We start from the raw sequence: 19866 nt of genomic DNA, 5'->3' as shown, positions 1-19866 counted from the left end.
TATATTTTAGTAGTCGATGAATTGATGAACTAGTTAGTTCGAATGATTAATTGGATAAGGAACATAAAAAAATTAAAATACCGAGCGGAGCCTCAAATGGTATTAAAAAAAATTTAATAAATGGGGATCTAAGTACAACAATTGGCTAATTTACATAGCAAAAGTCCGCTAGCTTAGATACTATAAAATGCTAACTTTTTTTCAACAATGCTCTTAACAAATGGTTCAAACACATATTCGCACAAAAATACGGCTATATATAACTAAATTACAGATGCATAAAAAATACATTAGCTCAAACAAAAACTTAGCTTATGTTGGTCTTAACAGGGAGCACCTGCATTCAGCCATGTGAAATGAGTTGTGTCATATTAACTGTTGCCACTAGAGGGCAGTGTATCCACTCAAATCAATAAAACTAAATGCAAACACTTTCAAAATACAACATTACAACGCCACTTTAATTAAACAAATACTCGAAGCAGCAAAATTTGATTTGAATTTTTTTTCTAATCCAATTACTCGAGCTAATCGATTAATCGTTGCAGCACAAGTACCATAGTTACCCTCTGGTGCCCTTTTTGAATGAAGTATGAAATATAAAGAAAGTATTTGGGGGTAGAATGGGGTAGGGGGTACTTACCAGGTGGATCCAGAGAGACCGGCAATATATGTTGTACAATCTAGGACTCCAGACTCAAACAGGGCCTTCATAACACCCGAATAGCCGACCATGGCACGAAAACCACCTCCTGAACCAGAGATTGCAATTACTGGTACCTGTTGCGCACACAGAGGGAAAATCATAAATGTAAGAAACAAACTTTTAATTACATAAATTTGTCTGATTTTTAAAATACTTGGCATAATCACTGTGGCAGATAACAGGGTTGCAAATCTGTACAAAAGTTAGCTTTTTCTCAGGAGTTGAAACCAGCTGTTCATTGAGCTGTTACTGCTGACCAAGACAACAAACTTACTTCTGTAAATACCGTAAGTAGAGATTTAAAAAAAAAAAAAAAACTTTTATTCTTCAGATCATATGCATAACAGGCTTGCACAAAGTAGAGTGAGACATTCAATTAAGGCTATCTATTTTATTAGATGTGGGAAAAATAGACAAGAAGGGGAAACATAATGTAACATGAGTTAAGATTCCCAATTTTTAGTCAGTGCTTGTTTTTGCCACACTCCCTGAAAGTACCACGTCTCATGACAAGCCACATTAATCATACCAATTAACCAATCATCAGTCACCCAGGCACTATATAGCACCTATATAGCTGGCTTGACTCCTCTCCCTTCAGTTTTGTGGGAGAGAAGCCAAGGAGCAATGGCTGCAGGTCAGTCTCAAACGGCTGTTTTCATCTATCCAGCAACAGTATTTTTCAAACTTGTTTAAAGGCAGTTTTATCACTTATAGAACCGGAGTTCTGCCAAAATCTGCTACATCGGCGAAACTTCCTTCATGAGTCGAATTTCACACCCAAAGTATACCGTGCGCTCTAAACTTGTTTTGTTTAGATGCATACAGGCAGAACGTACTAAAAAAAATGCCTAAACAAAATACATAAATGTAGTTATATCAAATAAGGACGGTTTAAATACGCTACATGACTAATGTGGTCAACTGCTTCAAAGCTAACACAAAAAAACACAATGGTTAAATGTAGGATAGAGTAATACATGCAAAAAATATTTTTGAGGCAATGAAAAGGTACTAAAAAACTAAATAAAAACAAAAATAGAGAGTACTCGCCGCTTCTAACCGATGTACGCATGCGTGCGGTTGCTTGCGCAATCATGCTGAGCATTGTGTAGACGTTTCGCCACGTAGTAAGGAATGGCCGAACACCGGACCTTTTTGTTTGTGTTGGAGACCTGTTACTGTGTGCTCAACTACATCCAAGTGAACTGGTGAATCTGAATGTGTCATCTATTGGTAGCGGATTAGCCACAATTCTAACGCATGCTAATTTGTGTTTTCATTTGATTTTTTGTGTCCGTCGGTGCTTTATTATTGCATTATTTTATCATGATGTTAACATGCTAAACATTAGCATACTAATGCATTTTCGTAATTGGGTTGGTTGGTCCATGCAGGCCAGATGCCCTACCCTGCCTTGGGACTACTCCAACAAAAGGATGGCGAGCTAGGAATCAAGGCCAGGAGCCTGAAGACGGTCCTTTTCCTGTCTTACAACAGAATCTTCAAGTCAAGTTCTGGTAGGAGGCTATGCAGCTTGTCTGTCTCTCTCCCCAGTACTCAAGCCAAGCTCTCCCAATACCCATCCAACTTCCAATGACTCAAGCTGCGCTACTGGACACTCTCCTTGTGCATTCATAAAACCGAAGCCATTCATGCTCTCGGCTGTTCATTACACAAGAAAGTTGAACGTTGTTTTTCCCTGTTGATCGACAGTGCCTGTGTGCACGCTTAAATTTTGTAAATATTTCTAAGGCTTTTTGTATCACATTTTCTATAAATACACTTTTCACTAAATCGAAACCTGTCTTTATTCATTGCTGCTGCCCTCTAGTAGGCGAACCTGATCTTCCTGATACGCCCACTATCGATACACTTAATTAGTATTACCATCACAGCTCACACTTGTTACAATAAACTTGCTCTATCCAGTTCTTTGGAAAACTGTTTAGTGCTGTCAATTATAGTTAATCATTTGATGAACTTCTTTGTCTATTACAAGTTTATGGTAACAGAGTTCCATTTGAAATCTTATTTTAAAACAAATGTGCCCACTGTAACCAAGATAAAGCAATTAAACAAATAATACCACCCAAAATTCCAATTTAATTTGAAAAGTTTTATTTGAGATTCCATTCTGTCATTAAGGGGGAGTGAGACAAGTGTAAAACTACATTTTTAGGAGGTACTCCGGGCTTATTTGGTGTTTTAAACAGTTTCAAGTATTCTTTTCTCAAAGTTTTATAGATGCTGCCTCAGAACATGAAATTTAACTCAAACTATGTTTTAGCATTTTGTGTGTGAATCATTAAAAATTTGAAGGGTGAGACATAAATGTCCTACGATTCTAAAATGACACATGTACATGCCTTTATATATTTTTCCACTATTTCCTGATTTCCTGTATTGTTGCCTTCTGTGTTAGTATCTGTTTATGTCATAAGCAAATGTAAGAATTCAAATTAATTGCCATGAAACAGAAACCAAAGAAACAAGATGAAATATGGTGACATGTTAAATGGAAGACAGTGGCTGGTTATCTCAGCTCTCAAGAACTTCCTGTACATGGTGAACTTGTTGAGGCGTGGTGACAGATTGTGACCAGTCTCAAGGGCATCAGACGAAATCCATATGAGTGAAGAAAATGAAACATTGTTCATGGAACAGGAACAGAATGTTGAAGACTTTCTATGTGGGTCTTATTTTGTTAGATATGAAAACTTACATTAAATGTAGGTTTGGCTTTGATTGTTGTGCATTAGGAATTCAGAATGATTGAATTTAATCTCTCTACAATGGGGACGTTACTGTGAAAAGTTGTTCACATATGAAATGTATTGCTGTCTGAGGTTTCTTAAATGGTGAAGACATACCAAACTAAATCAGGCCAATTACTGCTTCGCATACTTGCGTCTGGGCCAAAAAAAGGTATTAGGACATAGCTGGGAATGGCTGCGAGAAGAGATTTGATCATAACCTATGACTAGGCAGTTTTACTTCTGCACCAAATACTGAACCTCTGCAGCAAAGAGAGCAAGAAGTGCATAGCGAGGAATTCAGGGGGAGGCTATGTTACACCTAGTTCACTTCCTTGTGTGGCCCCTCTTTCTAAGCCTCCCTTTTTGCATGTAATCATCACCCAACCGACATGTTAGGCTATTTGTGGAACGATAATGCATGCTAACGTTAACTGCAAGGGACTAAATACATGTTTTTCCTTCCTTTATCTTAACACAGTCAACACCTATCCCACCTCTTCTGGTGAACTGGGAAGGACTCGAGGCTTTTCCATGTCCAGTAGCTTCTTGATGCCCAGCATCACTCTTTCTCTACGAGTCTGCCGGAAACGCTTCTCGTTCTCACACAGAGCCAGGCTAAACCGTAGATCTAAATTGGTGCTGGAGGCACATAAAAAGGGGTGTTTTGGTTAGAAGCATGATTGTTTATTACTCTTTACCTATTCACAAGTGATTCTGTGCATTCTTACCGTAATTTTCGGACTATAAGGCGCACCGCAGTATAAACCACCACCCACCAAATTTGACACCATGAAGCTTTGAACCAATTTGCTGCAAAGCTTCAGAGCTTCAAAAAGCTTCATTTGGCCATCACTGCTCCCTTGGAGGAGACAGTCAACCTCTGCTGCCACCTGCTGTCAACACTGTTGTTGTCCAACATGCCTCCTAGCATGCATTGCAGCGATACAGATGTAAATAACAAATAAAATTCATGTTCTGTGCTAATTATTTCTTCAGTTACTGTTCTAGTTGTTTCAATTATTTCTAGTAATGGTATTTGGTAACACTTTATTTGGCAGTGACACCATAAGACTGTCATAAGACCATCATAATTGTGACATGACACTGCCTTGAGTATGAATGAATGCTTATGTCAGATGTCATTTTGTGTCATCTGGCAAATTATCTTACTTTGAATGCATGTAAAAGATCCGAGCTGGACATAAATGGAGTTCGTGACATAATTTGCCAGATGACACTTAATGACATCGGTCATAAGCATTCATTAATGTCCATGGCAGTGTCATGTCATAATAATGATGGTATTATGACGTCGCTGTAAAATAAAGTTTTACCTACTACTCCAATGAATCAACAAACAAGCCTCACTGGACTATAAGCCGCAGGATTCAAAATAAGGGGAAAAAAGTAGCGGTTTGTCATCCGAAAATTACGGTAATATGATGGCAGCATTCAACAAAAATCATCAAATACTGTACTGTAACTTAGAAAGACAACAATGAATACAAGTAATGTTTGTTCGAAACAACATACCATATCTCCAGGAACATCTCTAAGTAGACCTTGGTCGCCTATCAAAACAATAAGGGAACACATTGAAGATTAGTTTCATCAACTGCAAGTTTTGTTGGAATTGAAATGTAACAATGCTTGTAGAGAATTTTGAAGCTATCTTTGTATGAAATGTGTTGCCGCGCACTTTGCCAATGAGGAAGGTCTCCGTCTTTTTGTGGCCAACTTTGAGTTTGGAGATATCAAAGGAAGCAGTCCCAAGGGTTTCATCCATAACATAATTGGCGTCCATTAATGTAACCTGAGTAGGATCAAAAGTACACAGTTCACTGAAGATTATTGCTACGTATTAAGGTACTCTTATCTTGTGTGAGAGTACCTAAATACCCTGTGACCAGTTTCTAAACAGTTTTGTCTAGTTTAACAGGTACTGTATAAGTCTACAAGATAATATACTGCTGAAAATTCAACCTTCAACCTAGTACATATTGTATTAAAATGAAAACATTGAATTTTTGTTCTTGTACGACATTGAAGGTTTAGGAGGAAATAGGCCAAGTCAAACCTCTAGGACGTTCTGCAGGTTGGGGTCTACTATGAAATTAAATGTCTCGTTCCATCTCGGATTGATATTGTTGTCAATGTGCTTGGTCTTCTTTCTGCTTTCTGGGGCTGTCGGAATGAACAGCTCCACATATGGATCTGGTGTGTCCACTGCACAAACACAACATAATATACACCTTTAAACTAAAACGGTGTTGCATAGTTTGTTCTTTGGTTTGTTTTGAACTTTTTGCAATCAAAGAAGAAGACAAATGTCTGAAATGCTGCCATAGGAAGGGGATTTTTTCTTAAAATAAATTCTTCCTGTTTAAAACATTGCAAGTGCACTGAAAGATTGGATTATAACACTCATCTCTTGATAGAGATTGTACATACAGTAGATAAATTGCAGAATTAATGTAAACAGATTTAGTAAACTCACACAAGTCCCCAAGTGCTCCTTTGGTCACACTCTCAGCTCGAATTACTGTCACTGTAAATTTGTGAGAAAATTGTTGTTCCACCTGAAATACAGGAGGCATCAATGTCTCGTTATTGTCACTATCTCAAACGGAAAATCCTACAAATGAAATCAGATAATTTCACCACTTTCCAAGTAAACAATCTAGCATATCAAATAAGAAGATTAAAAAAATATTTAAAATTTTCCCTAGCATGCAGTTAAAAAAATAACTCATAACAATAGCAACAATGGTTTAGGTGATTTTTCTATTCTGTAGTTCAATTTAATGACATACTGTAGATAAGAGGAAATGCAACATAATACTGTAATTACTTGGGCTGAGGACTTAACCAGGGTTTGCACATCATGGAAAATAATAATAATTGGCCAAAAGACAAAGTACATACTGTAATAATAGAATAGCAAGCAGAATAATGCATTGATTAAAAAAATTAAAATGCTTGTATAATCCAGCCTCATTAAGTGATGTTAGGAGAAGAATATGAACTGAAAAGAGCATACAGTGCTATGAAAAAGTATTTACCCCTACTCTTAGTTTTTTTAAAGTGTAAAATTTCCATACATTAATGTTTATAATTACTGCAATTTCAGACTAGGAAGCACACCGGACTACAAACCACACCAACCCCAAAAATAAATAACTTATTTTTCGGACTATAAGTCGCACCTCAGTATAAGTCGCACCAGCCATAAAATGCCCAACAAAGAGGAAAAAACATATAAGTCGCACCGGAGTATAAATCACATTTTTGGGGGATTATTACTTGATAAAATCCAACACATAGAACACATATGTCATCTTGAAAGGCAATTAAAAATAAAATACAATAGAGGACAACATGCTGAATAAGTTTACAGTATGATAATGTTACATGATGCATGAACAGCGAAATCCGAACGTGGCCGGTATGTTAACGTAACATAGCTATTAAAAGTTATTCAGATAACTATAGCATAAAGAACATGCTAACAACTTTACCAAACCATCAGTGTCACCCCAAAACACCAAAACAACATGTGAAATGATCTAATAATGTGTTAGTAATTTCACACATAAGTCGCTCCAGAGTATAAGTCGCACCCCCAGCCAAACTATGAAAAAAACTGCGACTTATAGTCCGAAAAATACGGTAGATATTTTTTTCCTTCATATATAGAATGCTCTGGCATATAAACTGCAGGTGAATTATGGGATCTTTACACCAAAATACATGCAGCTCATTACTTTGTAAAAATTAATAAATTAGCGGCCTGTATTCTGAAAATTACACTATCAAACAATGTAAATATTAGATAGTGATAACACAAGTAAACATAAAATGCCATTTTAAAATGGTAATTCAAATGGTAATTAAACCCAATAACTAGTTGGCCTACCCTCAGTAGTAGCAACTGAAATGAAGCATTTTCTATATACTGTAGCTACATTCAGACCGCAGGCCTTAATACAAAAATGTGATTAATGCACAAACACCATTGTACTGATTGTGTCACTATAATTGCGTCATGTCTGTCGTTGCTTAGGTTGTCTTTCGTAGTTTTTCTTTGCTCATGTCATTGTCCATCCTTGCATGGACACAATTACCATTCACAATTTGTGTTGACTCCCTTTGGATTAGTTCAAAGTTCTGTGCACTTGATCATAGCACATAATTGGTTCTTGCACCCTTTTAAAAGTCTAATTTAATGCTTTCAGACATTTTAAGACCATAAAAATATCATTTAAGACCAAAACATGTCGGAACAATTTCTGATGAAACATAAAGCTGCTGCCACAAACCGCTGGTGGTTTTCTCCTCTCATGTGCAACTCGACAGCTTGCACCCCCACTGTCCCTAACGAAAAAGTGTTATTGCAGACTTTGCACTCTGAGTGGGAACCTCTGCGTACCTCGCGATCCGATACAATTTGCGATACAAGGCTCACGATAACGATGATCTCATGATGGTAAATGGTGTTATACTTATATGGCGATACAAAAATTATCAATACAATACAACTAATAAACACGTCCTTCTGCTGTGAATTGGAATGATTTTATCAGTAGTAGACGTCCAATCCATTTGGCGAGGGAGGGATTGCAGCGAATGAACGTATGGCCATCAATGGCAGCGGATGCCAGGCAACGAGTTCATTTGGGGGCATTTGACGTTATTTATTATTGATTTTCGATCAATTCCTTTTCCTGTTAAGGCATTTTACAGGTCACTTCCTGTTGATTTTGGGTTACTGAAAAGGAAGTGACTCAAGAATGTCCCCAATTGAATAGCAAGTGACTCAACATCAACAGGAAGTAACCTGTAAATGCCCTCCAATGAACAGGAAGTGACTGGTAAATGACAACGTACCGTATAACATACAGTATATTAATCCCAAACTCTTGTATTTAGTTCACGGCCACTGATAAAACAAATACACATAATTAGAAGTTTTACGACAGACTGCAGTGATTTCCCTGGCATTAAACACATTGACTAGAAATGTAACACCAACTGCAATTTTACATTAAATTTAAGACAATTTAAGCCCTCCGTATTTTATATTTAAGACATTTTAAGACTTTTTAATACTTACCTAAACATTACCTCTGACTTAGGGAATTGTGCAAGAAACACTACGAAATGCTTGAGGGAGTCGTGAGTTTTTTGCAAGTTTGTATTAATAAGTTTAACCATTTTGTTTTCCATCTTGTCTCACTATATTGCATATTTTCACATTTTGATGGTGGGTTTAGATCGGGTTCATAGTTCTACACAGACTTAACAGGATTCCATTGGCCCAATTTCCTTTTATCTAGATACAAACTGATTGAATTGACTGAGACTACAGTATTTGAAGCATACTTACAATTATATTGGATGCCATTGTGTGTCTGTGGTAGAAGACTTTCTGAAGATATGAATTTAGGACCAGCACATCTCAGTCCTCAGTTTACGCTGTCAGTGCCTGTAAAATTAAACGCATCAGTTCAAAACTTACCATTAAATGTTTAAAAACACAAAGGCAAGACTTTCGATTCGACATTTGCACCGAGTGCTCAAAATTCTTTTTACAGCAAGTGAAAACACTACTGATATTTTTTCAATATGCGTGTGTTTGTGTGTGTAGCAGAGCTCATCCAGTGTTTTTTCATCTGTTCAGCAAAGAGTGCCATGACTGACGAGACTCGGAGCACGTAGGGAGACTGTGCTCATCCAACTCGTCACGTAGTTTGCCTCAGTGGTCCAAATCCCACAAGCGCCAACTCATTCTGACCTTGTTCAGCAGCGTACAATGGGCACATGCAGGGCTGTGTGTGCGTATGCATTGACACAATACTAGTTCATGTGCACAAGCACTGATGCACAATTGATAGTTCTGTCACAAAACATTACACAACAGTTAAACTATATCTATACTGTACAGTGATCCTTCGATACTTTGGGTTTCAAACTTTGCGCCCTCAGTCCATTGCGGATTATTTTTTAATTAAAAAATAAATAAATAAATGCAGTATTTGATAGAGCTATCCCGATCTGACCACGTAATCTCTTACTCTCGCTCCTGCCGCTTTTCTTTCTCAGGCAGTGCACTGGAGTTGCTTATTAAAGTGAACGGTGATTGACAGACGCATACGTCAATCATCGTTTAACTTGTTAAACATTTGCTGTGGCAACTCATTGTGTGTAAGTGAGCAGCTTGAGAGGATGTGAGTGGACTCACTCAATGAAGCATTTAATAAAGACAAGCATTTTTCTACTTTATTCTTGTTTAAAAATAATGTGGTGGGACAGTAACATGTTTAAAACGTATCATAATTACTATATTTGAAATGCTTAAAAAAATGTATTAAAATATACATACAGTACAGGTGCACGATAATTATCGCTCCGAGAATTATCGGTCCAATAATAGGAATTATGACGTTATCCCAATAAATTCGATAACATTATTAATAGGCCTGATAACATATATTATTTTTGGCACGGTGTCGGTGGATTGCGATGTGTGTTAGGTCAAAGGCAAATCCATGCTGACTCCACCACTAGTATTGTTGACCTGCAGGTGTTCAAAAACTCAGGTGAATATACATTTTAAAATGATATGTATATTATCGGTTATCGTATCAGTATCGGCCTTGAGGAGCAGGAAGTTATCGATATCGGTATGTGTTTCAAAAAATGGATATCATGCACCACTAATGTACATAAAAGGGGGGTGCTTCTTTACGGTTTTTTACTTATCGCAGCGGGTTCTGGTCCACTTTAACTGCTAAAAACTAGGGCTCACTGTATGTACAGTGGGGCAAATAAGTATTTAGTCAACCACTAATTGTGCAAGTTCTGCCACTTGAAAATATTAGAGAGGCCTGTAATTGTCAACATGGTTAAACCTCAACCATGAGAGACAGAATGTGAAAAAAAAAAAAAAAAAAAGAAAATCACATTGTTGGATTTTCAAATAATTCATTTGCAAATCATGGTGGAAAATAAGTATTTGGTCAATACCAAAAGTTCATCTCAGTACTTTGTTATGTACCCTTTGTTGGCAATAACGGAGGCCAAATGTTTTCTGTAACTCTTCACAAGCTTTTCACACACTGTTGCTGGTATTTTGGCCCATTCTTCCATGCAGATCTCCTCTAGAGCAGTGATGTTTTGGGGCTGTCGTTGGGCAACACGGACTTTCAACTCCCTCCGCAGATTTTCTATGGGGTTGAGACCTGGAGACTGGCTAGGCCACTCCAGGACCTTAAAATGCTTCTTACGAAGCCACTCCTTTGTTGCCCTGGATGTGTGTTTGGGATCATTGTCATGCTGAAAGACCCAGCCACATCTCACCTTCAATGCCCTTGCTGATGGAAGGAGATTTTCACTCAAAATGTCTCGATACATGGCCCCATTCATTTTTTCCTTTACACCAGGGGTGTCCAAACTTTTTGCAAAGGGGGCCAGATTTGGTGTGGTAAAAATGTGGGGGGCCGACCTTGGCTGACGTCCTTTACGTAGAACAATATATTTAAGCAAATTTTATCTCGCAACTAGCCTTTGTGGTGTTCTCTCTCAACTCTAGGGCTCTTACAAAATACTGCTGCTGTGAAGTTAAACTAGCTTCAGTTTCTTGCTGCGTATCTTCCCTGTAATCTTGTCGTACATATCAGAGTGTCTTGTTTGGTAATATCGCCTAACATTGAACTCTTTAAAAACAGTGACTGTCTCTTTGTAAATGAGGCAGACACAGTTGTTGCGTATTTTAGTGAAGAAATAGTACAATTTCCACCTATCCTTGAAGCGCTGGCCATCGCAGTCAACTTTCTTTTTTGTTGATTGTCGCCATTTTAGAAAATTGGAAGTAAATGGTCACACTGGGTAATGTTCCTTAGAGTGCTGCTGCCTTTTAGTGGGTAAATGAGGAGCAGCATTTAGGGTGTAAGCTACTTCATATGTATGCTGGTAGCAGTACTGTTGACCAACGGATGAAATTTGACCACGGGCCGCATTTGGCCCCCGGGCCGCACTTTGGACATGTCTGCTTTACACAGATCAGTCGTCCTGGTGGTCCCTTTGCAGAAAAACAGCCGCAAAGCATGATGTTTCCACCCCCATGCTTCACAGTTGGTATGGTGCAATTCAGTATTCTTTTTCCTCCAAACAAGAGAACCTGTGTTTCTACGAAAAAGTTCTATTTTGGTTTCATCTGACCATAACACATTCTCCCAGTCCTCTTCTGGATCATCCAAATGCTCTCTAGTGAACCGCAGACGGGCCTGGACGTGCACTTTCTTCAGCAGGGGGACACGTCTGGCAGTACAGGATTTGAGTCCCTGGCGGCGCATTGTGTTACTGATAGTAGTAGCCTTTGTTACTGTGGTCCCAGCTCTCTGTAGGTCATTCACTAGGTCCCCCCCGTGTGGTTCTGGGATTTTTGCTCCCCGTTCTTGTTATCATTTTGACGCCATGGGGTGAGGAGGGAGTTGAAAGTCCGTGTTGCCCAACGACAGCCCCGAAACATCACTGCTCTAGAGGAGATCTGCATGGAGGAATAGGCCAAAATACCAGCAACAGTGTGTGAAAAGCTTGTGAAGAGTTACTGTACAGAAAACATTTGGCCTCCGTTATTGCCAACAAAGGGTACATAACAACGTATTGAGATGAACTTTTGGTATAGACCAAATACTTATTTTCCACCATGATTTGCAAATAAATTCTTTAAAAATCAAACAATGTGATTTTCTGTTTGTTTTTCCACATTCTGGTTGAGGTTTACCCATGCTGACAATTACAGGCCTCTCTAATATTTTCAAGTGGGAGAACTTGCACAATTAGTGGTTGACTAAATACTTATTTGCCCCACTGTATATTTCTGTCTGAAACATTTTTGTACAAGAATAAAAGGGGATACACTGGATATGTACTCATCATCCACATCATCAAACTTATATTACGGGATTTAATAAGGCAAGGCTTCTTTCGTCAGCCCTTGTCTTTTCTTCGGGTTAATTAATCTTATCACAATGCTATCTTGTAACTGTCAATGATACCGATGATGATGACAATAAACAAAAATAATCAAATAAATAAATATATATAAATATTTGAATCACTTAAAATATGTGGAGCATCACTTGATGTCTCAATGCAAAACTGTAATTAGGATGAAATGATCAACATGTTTTCACTGAGTTGAGGTAATTCAAAACATAATTATTACTTTCATTCACAATGATGACATCATATATGCAAAATTATAATTAGGATTAAATGGTCAACATTTTTCATTGAGTTGAGGTACTTCAAAACATGATTATTACTTTCATTCGCAACGAAGACATCATAAGAACGAAAGATAATTGCAAGAATGGTTGTCTTGATATGGCAAACTACCGTTACACAAAATACGCTAGCTGTCAATTTTATGTGATAGTGTCTAGCCATACAATAGCTGTAGTTAAGGTAGTCTCTCTGTTCGCTCTGTTTTTCTTTTCCCTACTTTTTTTGTTTAGTTTTTTTTCTGTGATCTACCTGTGGAACATGGATGGAAATTAACCTATTGCTATAATCAGTGTGATGTTTTACCATCCATATACTGTTGATTACATCTGAAGTCCCAAGTTAATACTGTAAATGAATAGATAATAGCTACCTCAAGTCATGAAATGATTTATTTATCATTAAAATGTTTAAGCATGGTTTCTTTTTTTCCTTTTTTAAATAAATATTTTTAATTACAAAATATACAATATAGTAAATGTGTGTGTTCTTTTTAAAAATAGCTTATATAAAAATGATACAACTGCAATTATTCTCTTTAATTTTTTTTTCATTTTCATTTTTTTTTTTTTTTTTTTTGTTAAAAACAAAAAGGGATCTTTGATGTTTCTTGCCAATGCTATTTTATTTACTATTTATCAAATTTAGTGTAAATATATATTTTAATATACTATAGTGTATTTCTGTATTCATTTATTTTACTTGAGTTTTTATTAAGATGTTATTTATTCATAATTGTATTTATTAATAATAATAAAAAAGATGATTTTATATAGTGTGTAGATATTATAACTGTGATTTGACACTTATACTGTACTATGAATATATACCAGATGTGTCCTAATGTCGCGTATGTGGATGCCAGGTTTTTAAGAAGCAAAGATTTATTTTTTTTCCCTCCATATTACCATCAATAGTCACGACAATAACAGTGAAGGGTTAACGCAAATCGAATTAAACTGTACTCAATAACGAAAAAAGTCATACAACTACAGAGCAATTCCCTGTGGAATACAAATATTAATGGTTAGCGCTGCACACGCTTGCTGCAGGTCACTTAGAAAATCTGCCTGATACTTTTGCCCTGGTCAAACCTTAAATTTAAAGGCACATTTGACATTGACAGCCAAATAATAAAACGTGGGAGAGGATACGGTTTATATTACAGCAAGTGAAAGCGCAAGGACAGCAACGCTCATATTTATTACGCTCTTAACACTGACAACAGTTGCGTACTAGCCTTTTTTAAAGTTAGCTTCCTTGGTTTCCTCATTGCGCAAACGTAGTTAAACTTACAAATTCACTTTAGCGCGTCAACGTAATACTAGAAATTTAGCCGCGTGTTTGAGAAGAAGCAAAGTGGACATACCTTAAAGAGGGAATATTTAAACTCAGAAATCCTGGAAGAGTGTCATTCCGAACGAGAGAATATTCCACCACCGTTGTGGAGTGGAGGGAGGCGGCGCCTCGCTTCACTTTTTTGGAGAAGCGTTTACTTGAATGAGGGCGACACGTAAGCTTCTGTTAATACCGCAGAAAACCTTGATAATAACGGCTGAGGGTCCTTTGAGAGAAATGTCAAACATTTCATATGAGTATTTTTCCCTGTTTCTAAATCACCGTAGTGGTTGTCAAGTGGACCGATAATAAATTCTATAAAGAAATTTCCACCTTACAGTCTGAAGCAAAAATAAATAAATAAAAAACTCACATTAATTTTTACAAACAAGAAAATCTTATTATTCTAGTGAATTATTCCCCAGATAATGGCGAGGGGAGGGGACAGTATGACTCAATGGCAACAATTGAGCATAGTTTAGTATGACTTCGAAGTTCATGTTGGTGTGTGAGTTGCGTGAGGTGGCGATGACGTCACCCGGCAAGTTAAAAGGTGCTCCCGGGCAGGATGGGACATTCAAGCGTTCAACTCTCAGAGAGGAGGTACAGCGTGTAGGTGGAGAGCAGTGTGGCCCGAGAGAAGATTAAAACTTCACGCAGATTTTGGAGTATGAACAAATACACGTTAACACTTTTGCTCTTGTCTCTTGGTGGTCTTCTATGTGAGGGAGGTGAGTCACGTCAAAATGGTTAACAGCATGTCCAGTGCATCTAATATGTTACTGTCTGTTTTATGAATGACTGCCATGTGATTTTTCTCAGGTAACCTATGCTGTTCAGAGCCATGTCAGAACAAAGGTGTTTGCACAGCCCTGGGATCTGATGCTTATGAATGTGACTGCACGCGTACTGGTTATTATGGCCAAAACTGTACAACACGTGAGTACATAAGACATCTAATCTCCTTGGTGTTATCAGTATATTCTATTTCTTCAGTGAGTAACGTTTCTGTCGGGTCGTTGCAGCTGAATTCCTCACCCGGGTAAAAGTGCTCCTGAAACCAACACCCAACACAGTCCACTATCTTCTGACCCACTTTAAGGGCTTCTGGAACATCATCAACAACATCTCATTTCTCAGAGATGCCATCATGAAATATGTGTTGACGTGTAAGTTGTTCGAGCGGAGCACCTTGCCAGGTGATAGTATCAGAAGAAAACAAGACGAATAGCCTTTCCTCTTATTTTTTTGTAGCCCGATCCCACATGGTGGACAGCCCGCCAACCTACAATTCAGACTATGATTACAAAAACTGGGAAGCCTATTCCAACCTTTCGTACTATACAAGAGCCCTACCCCCGGTGCCGCAGGATTGCCCAACCCCTATGGGAACAGTGGGTAAGTGTTCCTACCTTTACCTCAGAGAAACCTGTTTTCTGAGATTCCTAAATATTTTGCAAGAGGTGGCTGAGTCTTGTTACATCAGAGGAAGTAGATTTGTAAATGGGAATTCTTCTGTGTTTGGCAGTATTTAGGTGGGTGGGTACAAAAAAAACTGGCTAAGTGAGGTTCTTTAAACAGATCTGATACCCTATTTTAAGTAACGTTGGCATTCATTTTCAAGTCGACTTGTCAGCTCAGTATTATTTGGAAAGATGTACTGAAAAGAATTTTGCTTGATAAGCTGAGGAGTACTTTGTTCTGACTTGGTCTCATGTTTTATTTGTTTATCCAGGTAAAAAGGAGCTCCCTGATGCGAAGCTTCTTGCAGAGAAGCTCCTAATGAGAAGACAGTTCATCCCTGACCCACAAGGCACCAGTCTTATGTTTGCATTCTTCGCGCAGCACTTTACACACCAATTCTTTAAAACGGACATGAAGAGAGGTCCTGCCTTTACACTTGCAAAAGGACACGGGGTAAGGACAACAGTTTACAGCTGTCTCATGGATGAATTTGTTTAAATTTCAGTGTAGATATTAAATACGAATTATGTGTACAGGTTGACCTCAGTCACATTTATGGAGACAATCTGGAGAAGCAACACAAACTGAGACTTTTCAAAGATGGCAAACTTAGACATCAGGTACATGTGGAAATAGTGTGTCGCACTACCTTCCCTTTCAGCTGTGTCTCATATTTACCTACGTACATATAACTACAGATGCTGGATGGAGAGATGTACCCTCCAACTGTTAAAGATGTGGGCGTTGATATGCACTACCCTCCTCATGTCCCGGACTCTCACCGCTTTGCTGTGGGACACGAGGCTTTCGGCCTGGTCCCTGGGCTCATGATGTACGCCACCATTTGGCTCCGGGAGCACAACCGAGTGTGTGATGTTTTAAAGCAAGTCCATCCTTATTGGGATGATGAAAGACTCTTTCAGACCTCACGGCTGATTTTGATAGGTGAGTTGATGAGAAAACTTGCTGTGAGGTTACGATAAAGAAGAAGTTTTTCAAAAGTGGAAGTTATACATTCAGTTTCACTAATTGCCAAGCTCAGATATTGTTGCACACTCTCGGGGTTTTAACATTCACATTGTGAAACAGGATTTACCTCAAAAAGGAGGAAATGTTGACTGTTAAGACTTACATTGTCATCTCAAGCCGCTGATTTACTTTTATAATATTGAATGTTATATTTACCCTACAGGAGAAACCATCAAGATTGTAATTGAGGACTATGTGCAGCACCTGAGTGGCTATAACTTCAAACTCAAATTTGATCCTGAGCTGCTATTCAGCCAGCATTTCCAGTACCAGAATCGCATTGCATCCGAGTTTAACACCCTGTACCACTGGCACCCACTGATGCCTGACTCCTTCCACATTGAGGAGGAAAACTACAACTATAAACAATTTGTCTTCAACACCTCTGTCGTGACTAAGCACGGCATTGCAAACCTGGTGGAGTCCTTTAGCAAGCAGATAGCTGGAAGGGTGGGTTATTGCACTTTTTTTAACAATGACATTGAGATTGATTGTTGGAATACTTTATGTTTAATAAAATTTTCTATCACTGCTTTTTAGGTTGCTGGTGGTCGGAATGTTCCTGGACCAATCTTGTATGTGTCTATTAAGTCCATAGAGGGCAGCAGAGAAATGCGTTACCAGTCTTTGAACGCTTACAGAAAAAGATTCAATATGGCTCCATACAAGTCTTTTGAAGATTTGACAGGTGAGGTTATCATTTAGAAAACAAATACAATTTTTAAAAATCGTGGTACTGTATGTTCATGCTAAGGTAACTGGAAGTTTAAGAAATGTAAAATTATTGCCGCACATAAAATAACATAAACTAATCGTCTCATCTTCGAAGATGTAGGAATGCATTTCACCCGTTTAAAGCCTTGCTGCTTATCTCATGTTAAGATAAAGAGTGTAAATAGCCCAGTGAATAAGATGTGAATAAAAAGAAGAGTTTGTCTACCAACAGAGTTGACGGTTTAGAATAGAAGTGAACAGAAAAATAAATAATTTAGACACCTGTAAGAGAGACTGGAACAGAACAAAATTAATATAAGTAATACTCTTCTTCAGTCCATCCATTTTCACAAAGCCTATTCATGTTTTTGTTTATTGGTTAATCACAGGGCACTTACAGACAAAAACAATTCTCACATTCACACCTGTGGACTGCAAAAAGTCCTAAATAAGCCTAAAGTGAATTTTTGTAATGTGGAAGGAGGAAGGTAACCAGACAAGTTTACTACATACCAGTTAGTGCTAATTAAATGTAACACTCCCTAATATAAACAGTATGTATCCTGTCTAAAATAAGACATATCTTCTAAAATAAACTGTAAACTAGACTGATGAAAACTATAAACTAATTTCCTTCTTCCTCCTTCAGGGGAAAAAGAAATGGCAGCAGTGCTAGAAGAGCTTTATGGAGATGTCAACGCTGTAGAGCTCTACCCCGGCCTACTTGTGGAAAAACCCAGACCCGATGCCATCTTTGGGGAGACCATGGTGGAGATGGGGGCACCTTTCTCATTAAAAGGCTTGATGGGTAACCCCATCTGCTCACCAGAATACTGGAAACCCAGCACTTTTGGAGGCAGCGTGGGATTTGACATTGTCAATACCGCATCTCTGCAGAAGCTTGTGTGCAATAATGTACAGGGACCCTGCCCCGTGGCATCATTTCACGTACCTGACATCGAAGATACAGGCTCCTTTGTCATTAACTCGAGCACATCCTCCTCACGCAATGGTGATATTAACCCTACAGTCATTTTGAAAGAAAGGACTACTGAGCTCTAAGTGGGTTTTATGTTAATTTGAACTATTTATTTATTTATTTTGTAATTATTTATTCTATTTATGATATCACATATTTTAATGTAAGCAGAGGTTTGTACAGTTTTCTATATTGTTATGGCTTTATTTATTACAAGAGAGTATATAAGTTATTGTGAAATGAATGACCTCAAGGATACCTGATACTGTACTTGAAAGCTAGTTTACAATTCCACCATAGTGTAAGTTTTGTTGTTGATGTCTGTTTAGATGAGTGCTGCTTGTCTTCCACTTGTTATTATGTATTGTCTTCTGTTTTACTGTCACACAATCAATTTTGTTTAAGATCTGGACTGCTAATGTAGACAGTATAACACTTGAATGGTGAAATTTAGTGATACACCTCATTGTGATGATTGTACAGTATTTCTGACATTAAATTTTATTTCTGATAGATCCATTTCCAATTGTGTTTTTTTAAATATTGAGGAATAGAATAGAATAGAATAGAATAGAATAGAATAGAATAGAATAGAATAGAATAGAATAGAATAGAATAGAATAGAATAGAATAGAATAGAATAGAATTGTACAGCCCCTTGCAAGGGGCAAACTAATTCATTGGTGATTAAAGAGTGTGCATGAGAGAAAGCTTTAGAGAGTTAAACTAAATTCACATTTCTGAATTTTTGTACATCTACAACCCCTGGCAAAAAAATATGGACTCACCATTCTCGATGAACATTCACTCAGATGTTTTTATTGTGTAAAAAATAATAAATAATCAAAATAATAGACATAACACAAAAATGGCAACAAATCGCTTCAGAGCTGCATTTTTTCTGCTGGGCAAAAAAAAAATCTTCGCTAATTTTGACTCTACTCAAGTACCTGAACAAAGTGCAATTTTTTTGGTCGGGGATATTTCATGCTTTTATTGGTTATTTTTTAATGTGAATGGTACATTGTTTTTGATGGGAAAAGAGCACTTATGTTTGCCTTTTTGAAGCTGCGTTTTGTCTCAGCCATTTTCAAGAGCCAAAAATAGCAAAGAGGGTGTGCTAAACCTCATGAGTTGATTTCCATGGGTAAAGTTTCGTTCAATCATCTCCCAGAAGTGGCAATAGCAAATAAATTCAGTGTATTTATTGATTTAGAGACGCGAACGCGTCATGTCCTTCAGCAACATGCTCAGGCCTGAAGGGGTTAAGAAACACAAAATGAAATTAAGAAAAAAAATTGAGGTAGTCAGTAACGTTTACATTTTCTGATCAGGAAAAATATAACAGAATAGTTTTAAATCAATCAATTCTGAGGAAAAAGAAATACATGAAAACATCAAGCAAACAACTTGTTTCACCACCTTTGGTTTGCATGATCGATTTATTGAGAGACAAACCGTGCTCTTCATCAATTAGCCTCCAGCTTTCACTGACTGCTGTTGCCAGATCAGCTTTACACGTTAAAACCTTGTTATGGACCATTTTCTTCAAGTTACTCTTGAAATTTTAAATTGGATGGCGATCTGAG

The 19866-nt window shown here is 37.7% G+C and overlaps 2 protein-coding genes across 2 annotated transcripts in view; one reads left to right on the top strand and one right to left on the bottom strand.

Annotated features, from left to right (window-relative positions):
- pla2g4ab (phospholipase A2, group IVAb (cytosolic, calcium-dependent)) overlaps positions 1 to 14545 on the bottom strand; it is a 56434-nt gene extending 41889 nt beyond the window's left edge. Inside the window, exons 1-8 of the mRNA XM_057840859.1 lie at positions 14123 to 14545; positions 8852 to 8950; positions 5963 to 6044; positions 5543 to 5691; positions 5165 to 5278; positions 4999 to 5036; positions 3960 to 4104; positions 644 to 780 (exon numbers count right to left, since the gene is read on the bottom strand). Coding sequence (XP_057696842.1) covers positions 644 to 780; positions 3960 to 4104; positions 4999 to 5036; positions 5165 to 5278; positions 5543 to 5691; positions 5963 to 6044; positions 8852 to 8869 — 683 coding nt within the window. The 5' untranslated portion in view covers positions 8870 to 8950; positions 14123 to 14545. The remainder of the gene's footprint in view (positions 1 to 643; positions 781 to 3959; positions 4105 to 4998; positions 5037 to 5164; positions 5279 to 5542; positions 5692 to 5962; positions 6045 to 8851; positions 8951 to 14122) is intronic.
- Positions 14546 to 14677: 132 nt separating this feature from the next.
- ptgs2b (prostaglandin-endoperoxide synthase 2b) lies at positions 14678 to 18781 on the top strand. The gene is made up of 10 exons (XM_057840860.1): positions 14678 to 14822; positions 14914 to 15030; positions 15117 to 15260; positions 15346 to 15489; positions 15827 to 16008; positions 16092 to 16175; positions 16254 to 16500; positions 16748 to 17034; positions 17125 to 17272; positions 17948 to 18781. Exons 1-10 carry the CDS (start codon positions 14762 to 14764, stop codon positions 18358 to 18360), a joined length of 1827 nt encoding a protein of 608 aa, XP_057696843.1. The 5' UTR covers positions 14678 to 14761; the 3' UTR covers positions 18361 to 18781.
- The last annotated feature ends 1085 nt before the right edge of the window (positions 18782 to 19866 follow it).

This window comes from Corythoichthys intestinalis, chromosome 7 (assembly GCF_030265065.1).
Source record: "Corythoichthys intestinalis isolate RoL2023-P3 chromosome 7, ASM3026506v1, whole genome shotgun sequence".
Classification (NCBI taxonomy): domain Eukaryota; kingdom Metazoa; phylum Chordata; class Actinopteri; order Syngnathiformes; family Syngnathidae; genus Corythoichthys; species Corythoichthys intestinalis.
Note: the sequence above shows the minus strand (reverse complement) of the source record. Positions and strands in the feature narration are given on the sequence as shown.

Excerpts from the sequence above, each read along its gene's own strand:
- ptgs2b (XM_057840860.1), top strand. The coding sequence starts at position 14,762 with ATGAACAAATACACGTTAACACTTTTGCTCTTGTCTCTTGGTGGTCTT. Across the intron at positions 15,261-15,345 it reads CATGAAATATGTGTTGACGT|CCCGATCCCACATGGTGGAC; the intron begins GTAAGTTGTTCG and ends ATTTTTTTGTAG. Across the intron at positions 16,501-16,747 it reads CTCACGGCTGATTTTGATAG|GAGAAACCATCAAGATTGTA; the intron begins GTGAGTTGATGA and ends TTTACCCTACAG.